The following is a 13,618-nucleotide window of genomic DNA, read 5'->3' as shown; positions in this document are numbered from 1 at the left end:
ATACCAAAGTAGCTGGACGAGGATCTGATCTAGTGTGACCATTCTAAATCACCATGGACTATCTTCTCCAACTGGTAAATGGAGAGAAATTCTTCCACTTAAAAAAGATGTGTATAATTTCTTCCCCTGTGCACCTGTAGGATAATAGAAACCATTGTTTTACCAAGAATGTAGACTTTTTGTTCCTCAAAACTCCTGATAAACCGTTCTAAATTCCTTTAAAACCTTAAAACAATCTAAGCTCTTTTGGCAATGAAAAAAATAACTGAAATCACCAAAATGTTTAACTTTGGAAAACTATTCAGTCTGCACATAGCTTTTCCACTGTGGTTTGTAACAGAGCCAACACAAACTCACTTCACAGGGTTGTCACAAACCAGAGGATATATTATTCTCTTAATGCACTTTCATAACTCCCAATAACATTAATGGGAATTACATGAAATCACTGAGAGGAGAATATACCCTTTTGTTAAATTGGGAGATCCATTGTGACAGATTTTCTGATGACGTTAGACCAATTCAGATTATATTCACATCATCACTTTATTATTATCTTTATTATTTTAAATCTCTTTATTGGTCACCGTTTTATTTTAATGAAAATTCCCCTCATGAGCAACTTTCCTATGTAAGATAGGGCAAAGTATTATTAAAAATAATAAAGCTGGTTTAACTTGAGCCTGGTCTACACAAAGGTTTAGTATCTGCATAACTGGTGGTTAGGGGAATTATTTTTGTTATTAGTTGATATAATTATACCAGAACAACCCCTAGTATGGATTCAGTTATACTGGTTATAAAGGTGCCTGCACTGGCATAGCTTAGTCCCCTTCCTGTATGAGCATTAGCTATACTACATTTATAGCGGTATAACTACATCTACAGGAGGAGGATTGTACCACTTTAACTATACCAATGTAGGAAAATTATATCCTGTCCATTTTCAGCTTTACTGGTGTAGCTTAAAGCAGATCAACATCCTGTAACGGAAGGGGTGTGAACCTAAGAAGCCTACCAAATAAAGTCTGAGTTAAGGTTGTCACCAGGTTAGCTAGTTTGTGTCTGTGGGTGGGGGGAGAGTAATGCATTCTGTTTATGTACGGTTTGAACATGAAACTCTTGTTAAAACCCTAAATGGCTTTAAAATCATCTGTCTCTAGTTCTTTCTGTGTCTCAGGGTTTTGAAGTGCTGCCCATTGCCATAGCATTTTGAGCTCTTTCCATATAGAATAGATTGGCACTAGTGAAGTTCTTGGGAGACTTCATGGAGTGTATGGGTTAGTACTAGCTAGACATTTTCTTTGAGATGTTTGTAGGAACTATCACTATTTTTTTCTCCGCTTGATCCTGCTTCCATTTAAATGAATGCATGTTTTGCCATTGACTCAATGGGAATAAGATAGGGTTGTCTTGCTCTAACACCTGTTACTTATTTCTGTTCTTTCATTAATTGTCCTCTTTGAACAGGAAAATTATATCCTGTCCATTTTCAACCACGTATAAATCTCCTTGTGTAGCACCATTTTATGGTAAAAGTATGATAGCATGTTAAACATGAACACAGAATGTCATTTTATTTTCAGATGCATATATTTGATGCATTTTTGGCTATGAATGCCACTTTAAGATAGTGAAAGTTAATTTACATATAGGTTTGGGTTTGTGGTCTATGGTCTAATTTGCAGTGAGTTCAGGATGAGATTTAATAGCAAATGCTGTATTGTTTTGAGATAAACATAACTGTATACATTGCAGCATGGGGATGCTTGAAGGCCACTTTGAAAACAGATTAAAAGAACATTTATTAACACATCAGATCTAGTCTGGAAATGATTATAGTTAAGAAGAACTCATCATGCACTATACAGCCTATCCAGTAAAACTATTTAATATTTGTCACAGTAGTGTCCTGATACTCTTATCAGAATAGGGATCTATTTTCAATGTTTGCACAGTGCCCGGTGCATACACTATTCTACCCCAACTATCTGACTCAAGATTTTTAAAAATTACAAACATTGCTAGGCACCTTAATTTTTACATTCCCAAAATGAGACACTCCAGAAAGGCTTGAATTTCAGAAGGTACTGAGTACCTACTCTTTGAAAATCAGGCCTCTTTCAAATGGCAATTTAGGCATCCCAAATTGCTAGTCATTTTGGAATACGTTAGACTAAGGGTTCTGATCCGGGAAATACTCCTGTGGGTATAGCGACACGAGCAGTCCATTGAACTTAATTGCTCAGGTGAGTAAAATTAGATGTAGGGATGTTTGCAGGATCAAACCCTCTGTAGTACATTTTTGAAACGCAACGCAGATAAAAGTAGGGCAGCGTGTTAAACATCCTCTCTCTTTTTTGTGCAATGCCATTATCCCTGAGTGCCAGACCCAATAAACTCCATCAGTGCTCTGAATATTCGACTTGTTCTAAAGGCTTTGTCCATCTTGCTGCATAAACCCCCTCCCACCTCGCTCCTTCCGAATGGAAAATTCTCTTTAAACTCTAATTCGGCTGTGTGGCTGGGTGTCCGTGCAGAGAAACGGAGACCGAGGGAGCGAGCCCTCAATCGTGTCTGTTGGGTGAGACGAAGCCAAGTTATGGCAGAGCTGTAAGCCGCTGGACTTTGAACAAGTGCTGGGGGGAACAAGTTTCCTCCTCCTCTGAGCCGCTTGGGGATTGCGTCAGTGCTGGGAGGAGGATTCTGGAGCTAAATGAACTTTTTACATACCCCCACCTCTTCCCCTCAAAGGTGGGTTTGGAAATGGGCTCCAGCTGCTGCCCCGTGCCAGGGGTTAATCACCTTCTCCCCAGCTCTGCTCAGCACCGCCAGGGCCGTGGCAGGAGCACAGCGCTGGCGGCTGCGCCGGGGACCTGGCTCTGCTGCGTGTGATATTTAAACCCGGCTCTGTGCAGCAGCTTGCAGCAGAGCGAAGCTGAGCTCCAGCGGCCGCCAAGGACTCCGCGCCGCGCGTGTGCGGAGCAGGCAGGAGGTCGCTTGGCAGCACCGGCGCACGGGGTGGGGGATTGAAGGAGCCTAGTCTCCGGCGCAGGGACGGAGCCGGCGGCAGGGAGAGGAGTGGGGGAGGCCATGCCCGGCACTGGGGGCTCCTGGCGGCCGAGCCCAGCTGCTGCTGCGGCGGGGAGGCTGAGCTGCTCCTGAGGCGAAGGAGGTGCTGGAAGGGAAGGGGACATGCAGCACTCAGCCGCTTTCACTGCCCGGGTAAGTGGGGTGGAGGGTGGCGGGTGTTGGCCGGTCACTGGGTTGTGGGGAGCTGCCCAGAGCCTCACTGCAGAGCGGGGTGGGGGGCGAGCCCAAAGTTTAGCGGAGCGGGGGGGGGGGGGGAGTTGAGCGTTAGAGGATGGGGAGTTTGGGGGTAGGGGAGGAGATGAGAACAGGGGGCTCAGGATGGGGTTAGGGGATGGAGGAGATGGGAGCAGGGGTAGGGACAGGAGCAGGGGGGTTAGGGTGGGGAAGGAAATGGAAGCAGTTGTGGGGGGAAGGGAGGGGATAGGAGGTACTGCCAACCCTCCAGAATTGTCCTGGAGTCTCCAGGAATGAAGATTAATCTTTAATTAAAGATTATGTCCTGTTGAAACCTCCAGGAATTTATCCAACCAAAATTGGCAACCCTAAGGGGAAGATGAGATATAGGGATAGGGTGATGGCAGATAGGCTGGAAGACAGGTGGGGGCTGGCAAGTGTGTCAGACTGTGTAGGTGGGGAGTAGCCTGGGCACTTGGCCCCAGCCTAGCGGGGGGGCAAGAAGAGATACTGACCTGCCTCCTTCGTCAGGGCACTGCTGCTGTCCAAGGACTGGGGATCTCGTGCCCTGTGGGGTCGGGTCTGGGGCTGCAGGCTTTCTGCACAGCCAGAGGGCACCTGGCTAGCGCTGCTGGGTGCGGGCGGAGTGTGGTTAGCTGCACTTGGCAATGATGGGACACAATCCAATCTGCCCTTGGTGTGGCCCGGCTGGGCTTTTATAAAAGCCCAGGGTCCTCAGTGATTAAGACTTGCACTGGAAGGGGGCTGCACAGCGTGCAGGTCTGTGCCCTCAACATGGGGGATGGCTGGGGTGGCAGGAAGCCAGGGCAGTTTGTTTGCACTGTTTATCTAAAGATTCCATGTTTAACCCTTCCCTGGTTTGGGATGAAGTACCAGATGCTGGGAGGTATCCCTGCAAGAAACAGTCGTTTGTAAAACAGCTAATGCCTTGGCACTTCGTTTTTCATTTAATAATTTCACATGTGCTTCAGGGTTTAAAAACCCCATCTTGCATTGAAAATCTAATTTTTCTGAATACTATAATATAAAATCTTTAGTCACTGAATAGATTTGTCTCTGTATGATTTTTTTTTTTAAGACTATCTTTTTTTGTGGCATACTGGCTCTATATTCATTCATTCTTCCCTTGTGGTATTTCCAAATCTCCCCTCAGCTGCAGTAAATATGATTTTTTTTAAAAAATTATTCTTAAAAATCAGCCTAAAGTTGTACTTAATAAATATGGGTGTATTTAGGGGAGAAATAATACTCGTCCTCTCTGTTAATTTTGTTCTTGGGGCAGAAGTGAATGTGCGGTAGAAAAAAGTTTATTATAATGGACTTAAGCGGACAGGGGAGCAAAATAAAACTCCAACCTTATATGAGGACTAGCTCATATCAAAGAACCTTTACATTGTAGCTCTACTGAATACTAATATGTAATAATGTTGTATTTAACAGTAAAGCACTTCTTACAAAAAATGTAACTGAACGTTAGAATCACAGGCAATTTTTATTTAAAATCAAGGTTAGTGTGTGGAGAAAGATTTCCCCTTGTTAAATGCTTAGCAGTTTGAGCTCTGGTTGCAGTGCTCCCCAACAGAACAAAGGTAATGCAAAACAATCTGTTTAAATATGTAATTTAATGTTCTAATAGGCATTTGGAGCTGTGACAATGTCCTGGCTCTCTAAGGAAATGTTTTCACAGAGAGGTCAGATATAGAGTAATCAATCAGTTCTCATCCTCAAAGTAAACCCGCACAAAACTTTCAAAAGCCGAGCCTGGGAGCTTAAATTCAAAGTAGTATGATGTGTTGTGAGATTATAACAAAAATCATGATTCAGTAGGACTTTTTTTCAGCGAGCCTATTTGAATGCAAACAAGAAATCCTCCCTGTCCAAGTGTAAAATGCAATTTTATATGTAGGCGATATAACTTGCAAAACATGGTCTTAAATAAAAATTATAGCTGACTGAAGGCATCAGTGGGAAAGAGTTGTTATGCATGAATGCAAGGATCTGCAATAGTGGTCCAAGAGTTAATAGAACAGAGGTACAATAGAAACCATTTAATTGGTAAATTGATAAACAACATGCTTATTTAATTGGGATGGCTGCTAGGGAATGGATCCCACACAATGCATTTCCATTCCTCTAAACACTGCATAAATGGCACACCTAAGTCTGCTTAAATAACACACCTGGTGTTGGCTCCAGACATATTCAGATCAGTTATCAAGTGTGAGTTGCTGTTTGCTGTTTGCCCTATTATGCAGCTACCCTTTGTTCCTTACATGCTGTTTGCCTGTTTATGGCTGTTAAATGAGTCAAACATGCCTTAGCGGCTTTTTTTTAATTACTGTTTTGCATTATGCTCATTTTTAAAGCAATCTAATACATAAAAGTGAATTTGAGATGCAGTTACTTTATAAATATGCTTTTAGTTATATGTCAAAATGGCATTATAAGCTCAAAGAATGGTTGAAATGTTATTGTTTCTTTTTTCATAACAAAATAATTTATTGCATGTTGTATATTATGTGTTTGGCAGAACAACATGAGCAGATTCTGTTCTTAGTTGTGTTGGGGGTAAATCCAGATTTGTTTTTGTTTTTTTGTATTTTTTGTTTTTTACTTTAAGGGCGTTACACTAGTGTAATAAGAACGAGGAGTACTTCTGACACCTTAGAGACTAACTAACAAATTTATTTGAACAAAGCTTATGCTCAAATAAATTTGTTAGTCGCTAAGGTGCCACAAGTACTCCTCATTCTTTTTGCTGATACAGACTAATACGGCTACCACTTTGAAACCTGTCACTACGGACAGTTGAAATATTTCCCCACTGTCTCTAAGGCTGGTTCAGTTGCACCACTGGTAACTGCATAGAGCAGGGGTGGGCAAACTACGGCCTAGGGGCCGCATCCGGCCCTTCAGATGTTTTAATCTGGCCCTCGAGCTCCCGCCGGGGAGTGGGGTCCGGGGCTTGCGCCGCTCCAGCCAGGGAGCAGGGTCGGGGGTTTGCCCCGCTCCGCGCGTGCTGTGGCTCTGTGCAGCTCCTGGAAGCAGCGGCATGTCCCCCCTCCAGCTCCTACATATAGGGGCAGTCAAGGGACTCTGCACGGTCACGTCCCCCAAGTGCCGCCCCCGCAGCTCCCATTGTCCTGGAATCATGGCCAATAGGAGCTGCAGGGACAGCACCTGCAGATGGGGCAGGGCGTAGAGCCGCCTGGCCACGCCTCCACATAGGAGCCGGAGGGGGAGGACATGCCTCTGCTTCCGGAAGCTGCTTGAGTTAAACGCCGCCCGGAGCCTGCACCCCAACCCCTTCCATGCCCCAACCCCCTGCCCCAGCCCTAATCCCCCTCCCGCCCTCCAAACCCCTCAGTCCCAGCCTGGAGCACCCTCCTGCACCTCCAACCCCACATCCCCAGCCCCACCCCAGACCATGCACCCAAGTTGGAGCTCTCACCCTCCCACCTCACCCCAGGCCTCAGCCCAGAGCCCCCTCCTGCACCCTGAACTCATTTCTGGCCCCACCCCAGATCCTGCACCCTCAGCTGGAGCCCTCCCCCCCTCCCGCACCCCAGCCCCCAATTTCTTGAGCATTCATGGCCCACCATACCCAGATGTGGCCCTTGGGCCAAAAAGTTTGCCTGTCCCTGGCATAGAAAGTGCTAGGTGCATATAGCCCAGCATTATTCACTACAGTTTTCAGCATAGTAGCTGTTAGACTTGTGCAAAGCGATTTTAATCATCATGGTGTAAAAAAAACAAACAGCATTTGAAGTCCGAGTTAATACTGGTGGGTTGATGATGGCAGTGGGGGGACATTTTTCAGAAATTTCCCTAGTGGAGGCAGCCCTCAAGAGCAGGATTTGGATCTGTGTTCTGTTAATTGAATAAACACACAAAACCGGCCCCTTCCCGTAAACATTTATAAATGTGACTTACTGCAGGTTCTCAACCTTTTTCTTTCTGAGGCCCCCCCCCCCCCCAACATGCTATAAAAACTCCAGGGCTCACCTGTGCCACAATAACTGGTTTTCTGCATGTAAAAGCCAGGACTGACATGAAGGGGTAGCAAGCCAGGGAGTTGCCAGGGGCCCCCACAAAGCTACATTGCTCTGGCTTAAGCTTCAGCCTGGGTAGTGGGACTCAGGGCCCTGGGCTTCAGTCCTATGTGGTGGGGCTTCAACTTTCTACTCTGGGCCCCAGTGAGTCTAATGCTAGCCCTGCTTGGTGCCCCCTCGAAACCTGCTCACAGCCCCTCAGGGGGCACCGGACTCCTGGTTGAGAACCACTGACTTACTGGTAACATTCTGCATTACCACACAGGAGAACTGAGTTTGCCTGTAATCTTGCTTCCCAACTGGCAGGATCTTAAGAACAAGGGAGGCATCTGTATCCAATTCAGCCTATGAAGGAGGGAGTGATTTGTTACAGCAAATAGGGTGGTGGTGGGAGAATATTCTTCTTCTTTTCTTTATTTCCCCCTCTTCTCCCCCTCTCCCCCACCCCCGGGCCTCTCTGTGTTGGAGATGCTCACAGACTTACTGCAGCTCAGTTTGCTGTCTCTTCTGAAAGAAAAATGTCTAGGGTTTTGATGGTACTTGCATATAAACAGGGCTGATCAAACTTTGCTACATTTGGATGGGTAATTTAGGAAAAACTAAGAGGCACACCTAATTTCATAAGATACAGCACAATTTAGAGCTGTCCCCATCTATTACATGGGAATGTTGCCTGCAGTGGCTACAAGTCTCAGCACATAGAGAACCAGATCACCTGGGCCACTGAGATAAAAATGCATCATTACACAGAGATGCACCGTATTAATGATGAAGGTATATATGGCAGATGAAGGCAGACATTGTAAAATTCTATAAGCCTGTCTTTAGCCAACATTGATACACACAGTAAACCAAGCCTCCAAACAGGAATGGGAAAGAATTTTAATAACTGCTTTGCCTTTGACATATTGTTTCGCTCATCAAGTTCACTAATCATTAAAGAGACGTTCTCAACTGTGACACTTTGCAAAGTATTGTCACAACTCATAGACTACATCTGACCACTGTGAATGTGAGATACTTCTGCTGCCATTTTATAAGCTACTTAAAGCTGTTAATTAGATTTCACAGCAAATGTAGAGTAAGCAGTGGCCTATCTGTCTTGTATGAATACACACATTTCAGAAAATAGAGGGTTATTTTGTAAATTATGTTAATTTTTTTACCCAGTTATGAATATGAGTTTTGGACATAATTGTATACTTTGAGTTGGTTCCAGGGGGTATATATGAGGAATTCTTATCCTGATAACAACAGGGACATAACATGAGAATAGTTTGCCCCTCTCTGCTTCAGATGTTTAAAGATGAAAGTAATTATTTTGGTAAAGTTTGCCTGCTGAACTTAACATGCAATATTTTTCCTATTTTCTTGGAGAGAACGGTAACTTTATAACTGTAAATACATTTTTGTGGCGATACCTCTGTATAGGTTGTTTTTTCAATTTCAAAAATATACTACGAATTTTATAGGAAGACGTAGTCCCTGGCCCAAAGGGTTTATTGTCTTATTTTAGAGGTGATGCAATGAATGAGGGTAATAAATAGTAGGAAGGGAATGGGCAGGGGAGCGGAGAAGGGAAAAGGGTGCAACAGTGAGGTCATATGGTTATTCCCATGCATTTGTTTTAACGAAGAAAGAAAATACACTCATGCATAAATCCCATATCCAGTTGCGTGGGAAGGGAAGCATGATCAGATACAACAGTAATAGACAGCCTTCAGTTGACTAGTCCCAAGCAAAAAATTAAATGATCCCTTGTAAATCCCATGTCTTCAGAAAAAAACACTGGCTATGTAATGGGAATGGACAGATCGTCAGTTTTGAGAGGTTTTGTTAATACACATTTCTGTTTATCAGAATTTTTGTGTCTTCAGGAGGGAATATCTCTACTAATGTGCACCGCCCAACCTTTGGATTCCTCCTCCCAAGTGAACAGCTCTAGGGTCTGCCTCGATCACTGCTCTTGACTTTCCCAAGTAGTAGCTGCACTGTGAAACTGGCATGATTCTTGCCTGTTTCACTGCTGCAGGCAGAATTCTGAACATGAGCAATGAAAACTGACAAGAGTGGTCAGTGTGCACTCTGTCATAGCTTAGCAAAGCTCTGGGCAGAGCAGAGGTACAAGAGCAGTCAGCCTGCAGTTTTAAGAAGACTTTCCCCCCCCCCCCCACCCCACCACATGGGCTAGAATTTGTTCTTTTAAATAAAATCTTAGATTCTGCAGAAATTGATTTAATTCACCCATGAATCTGTAAAGAAACTTGCTGGGGTGAATAATTAGGTTGACTTTTCAAGCCTGGTCTATGTATATGAATTGGGAAATAGCCCTTGCTAAATATTGCATCATAGTACAGCTAGATATCTGCTGGTTTAAATATAAGAATCTTGTGCTTCCCCCTCCCCCCCCCCCATGAGTGTAGAAACTGTGTGTAATTTCTCAGACCAGTGGTTTTGTCATGGCTTGAGAACAGTCTTAATCAAGGTTTATCCCAAGAAACAAATTCTGGTAGCAATGATCTGATGATATTGCTATGAAATAATCTACTGGGGGAGGGAAAATTTCTAACTTGCTTTATGGACAGAACATTAATCTTCTTTCATTGAGTAAAGCACACTGTGCTGGGCTTTTTCTACTCAGTCGCTTTTGGTCTTTAGAAAAGGCAGATAGTTTCCCATGTGTCACTTTTAATTGATTTCCACTGCACTACGTGAACTCACTGGCACAAGTCCAGAGAAAGCCGGTACATAGGGAATTAATCAAAAATTGACTCATTGATCATTTGATGGGATGAAATAATTAGCTCTTGATATTCTCTGTATAGTTTCTTACGGGTACTTTGACTTCTATTAGCAAAAGAAAATTCCTTTAGGCCAGAAGATTATCAACCAGCATTGAAATTTAAGAAATGTCTAAATGTTCGTTCATCTAGGGCATGCCCCTGCTTGCTTAGAAATCAATAGGAGCTGTGCTGTTGATTCCAGTGGGAGCAGAATCAGGGTCTTAGGGACTGATCCTGAAAACAGTTTTCCTCTGGCCATAATCCTTACTGCCATGAGCAGTTCTAGGCAATAGGACAATTCTCAATGTGTCTAGTGATAAGAGTTTGCAGGACTAGGCCCTTAAATTGTAAATACAGAACATGCTTGTTTAGTACTTTAACGGAAAAACAACAACAGCAACACATTTCTGTAAATCCTCCATATCCATTTTGAAATAACATGACTGTCACCCACAAAGCCAGGAAGTTCAGAGTTAGTGCTGAAACACTAGCCTGAAATTATCCCACCATTTCTAGGCCCATGCAGCCAAATTCAGCCCTGGTATAAAGGGACATGCTTTCCAATTGAAATCTATGAGTTGCAGCAACTTATGCCAGATCTGAATTTGGCTTGTAATTCATGTCCGTTGTGACTTCACAAGACAAACTTACCGTTCACTCAATAGGTTTTACCACAATCTTGGTAAAAATCTCTATTTAGATACATTGTTCCTTTAAAGGTGATTTTTTTGACTCAGTAAATAAATTAGATCAGTCAGTATCCAGGGGGCCTTAAATTTACATTATGGATAAGTACCCTGCACTATTGTAGCTCACAGATCCAGTACTCCCAGTATATTGTTTTAATTTCTGATGAGTTGCACCTGGCTACATTTTTTTTAAATCATTTTGTTAAAAAAAGAAATGTTTCTTTCCCTGCTGGGTTCCTTTAACTTTTTGCCAACTTTCAGCACTCAACAAAATGTCTCAAAAAATTTAGATAAACTCTTGCAAATTGTAAATGTTTCCACTTCTAACAGGTACCAAGATGAAAAACTGCAAGGACTTTGTTTCTCATTTAGGGGGCTTAGGGTATTTTAGGTATATGTGGACTTAGCCTTTTAAAAAGAACCTCCTTGTTCATTTGAAAGATTTTGATAAATTGGAACATTTATTTTATTTTTTTATTTATTGTTTTTGCATAAATGCTTACCTGCTTTCTCTCTCCCCACCTTAGATCTGCAAGTAAAGAGGAAATAGAAGACATTAACCCACCTTGTTTGGCGAGAACGCAAAATCAGCACAATATGGCACAGCCTAGCATTGTTCTTGGATTATTCATAATGACTGTTTTATCAATGCTGGATGGAAGTTCAGCTTTCCTATTAAATCAGCGTCTGAAGGGAAGATTTCAAAGGGACCGCAGAAACATCCGTCCAAACATCATTCTCGTTCTTACTGATGATCAGGATGTAGAACTTGGTAAGAACCAAACAGAGTATTTTAGCTCACAGATGTGGCATTGCTTTTGCTTGGGGCTAGAATCTGCTCTCAGACACTCTAGTGTAAATGAACATTTTGACCAGTGCAGCAGAGAACAGGCTCTAATCCCTAACCTGCAAATGAATTTTTTTCTGTGTAAAATGTACAATAGAAGGAACAAGTGGTAAAATACTGTAAAAACTTTTATCTGTACATGTAAAATATTTTCTAGTAATATGCTAACTCACTGACAGCAAATGTAACATCAGTTTAAGATTTGATACATTCTGTATCCTGCTTTGGTAGGGAAACAAAACTCTGATTTTTAATGTTTGTCTTCAATTTGCTTATTAATGTTATGTGCACAAGCTGGGAAGTTGCACACAAAGATGGTAGGTTTAGATACATAACTGGCTTTTCATGTAATTACTCAATTTCCTTGTGAAACTGCAGTATTTGAAGCACACATTGGTTTTTTTTAATCTCTAAATTCTGTTATTTAATAGTATTCCAAGAAATTTAAAACTATTTTAGGGATTTTTCCCACGAAGATAAGTATTTGATTACTGCCAAGATAATTTAGGATCAGAAGATTCTACCTGCTTATCCAGCTCTGATCATCTGTTCCACTAGCTGAAGTTGTAATTGTTGAAGAAAGAAGATTAAGCAAAGAAAGTTTGTTTAATCTTAATGATTTGACACAACGATTAAGTTGAGAAGCTTGCTGAAAAATTAACCTATATCTTTGCAGAATGTTGTGTATAGTGAGAAGCAATTACCAGAAATCAGTTTTATAGAAGTAGTTTTTTAGGTACATTTATAAATGGATTTATGAAGCCCATGTCTGTTTAAAAGTTGAGGGGATAGAATCTGTTTTGTGTTTCTTTTGAGCGCTGTTAAAGCAAATTTCCAGTATAGTAGATGAGAAAACAAATCGTGGGGGAAAGGTGGAGCATTGTAGTAAAATGAAGGAACTTTGCTTTATGCAGGGACAGCTGCTGTTATAAACCAAAAGTGTATAATGGCATCATGACAATGCTTTTATAGATACTTTCTTTTTATCAGTGTTTCTGCATGTCATAAGCTATATCCCAATCGTCATTTGGTTCAAAAGGTAACTAGAAAGTTTTCTGGTGCAACAGGATAAGAAATAAAATGTTAGTTTAAGTGAGGCAGGTTCCGAAGGGTTTTTTTTGTTTGTTTGTTTTTTGTAGTGATGGTTATGTTTTTCACAATTAGACAGACCAGTTTCAATAATGCATATCCAAAAAAGCCAAGTACATTATCTCACAGTCTCATGTGACCAAAATCCAGAGGGTGGTCCTAAAAAATTTATCACTTTCTATTTTATGCCCGCCTGCCTGTCTCTGATGCAATTGTTAATGTCCTCTGGGCAGTATACTTCTTTTCTCAGGTAATCTGATGTCTCTTTCCAATTTCAAGCACAATGGGCATCTGTCCACACAAATTAGGGTCCGGCTGGAGAAAATGCATTTGATGAAGCTGAGATTTGATATTTATCATATTCCAATTAATGGCTTTGTGAGACCAGATGTTTGTTTGAGATCATTTTTTATTCTTAAATTGGCCAACTTTATCTATCCAAACTGCTGTTTGAGTATTGGAGTTAATGCATTCAGGAACATGGAAACAAGATGTCAATTGCAGTTTGGTCTACAGATTGCAAATGCAAGCTAACAAAAATTTGGAAAACTGAGCACAGCGAAGATTACCAGTATTTCTGAGGAAATTTAGAAGGAAGCTGTGCTTTTGGTGGGCAGAGCTGGCATGTGAATTCTCATTTTGTTTTTCTGCTGAGATTGTTTTGTGGCTATTTCTGATGTAAAAGGAGAGAGGATACAATATCAGGCTCAAACAGCCTTCCCCTTATTTTAACCTAAGGTATGTTTAACAATATAGCAGTAACAGGTGTGGTTTGCCAAAAGGAGATGCAGAGCATTCAGGAAAGGGGCTTAACTTCCCTTTTATTTGTTCTGCTGTTAATCATACTTTTTACTCAGGAAGCCAAACCCT

The 13,618-nt window shown here is 42.0% G+C and overlaps 1 protein-coding gene across 12 annotated transcripts in view; it reads left to right on the top strand.

The window, feature by feature from the left end:
- The window catches only part of SULF2 (sulfatase 2), a 260,049-nt gene that overhangs the window by 154,122 nt on the left and 92,309 nt on the right, over positions 1 to 13,618 (top strand). For 9 of the 12 annotated variants that reach the window (XM_005304619.5, XM_065566658.1, XM_065566659.1 and 6 more), the window contains one exon: positions 11,340 to 11,584. In XM_005304619.5, the coding sequence (XP_005304676.1) occupies positions 11,410 to 11,584 (175 nt within the window). In that variant the 5' untranslated portion in view covers positions 11,340 to 11,409. Of the gene's footprint in view, positions 1 to 2,526; positions 3,226 to 11,339; positions 11,585 to 13,618 lie in introns of those variants that run through there. The other 3 variants (XM_065566651.1, XM_065566660.1, XM_005304621.5) reach the window with 3 other exon arrangements.

The sequence above is a fragment of the Chrysemys picta genome, chromosome 13, assembly GCF_011386835.1.
Source record: "Chrysemys picta bellii isolate R12L10 chromosome 13, ASM1138683v2, whole genome shotgun sequence".
Classification (NCBI taxonomy): Eukaryota; Metazoa; Chordata; order Testudines; family Emydidae; genus Chrysemys; species Chrysemys picta.
This window is presented reverse-complemented; position numbering and strand designations above follow the sequence as displayed.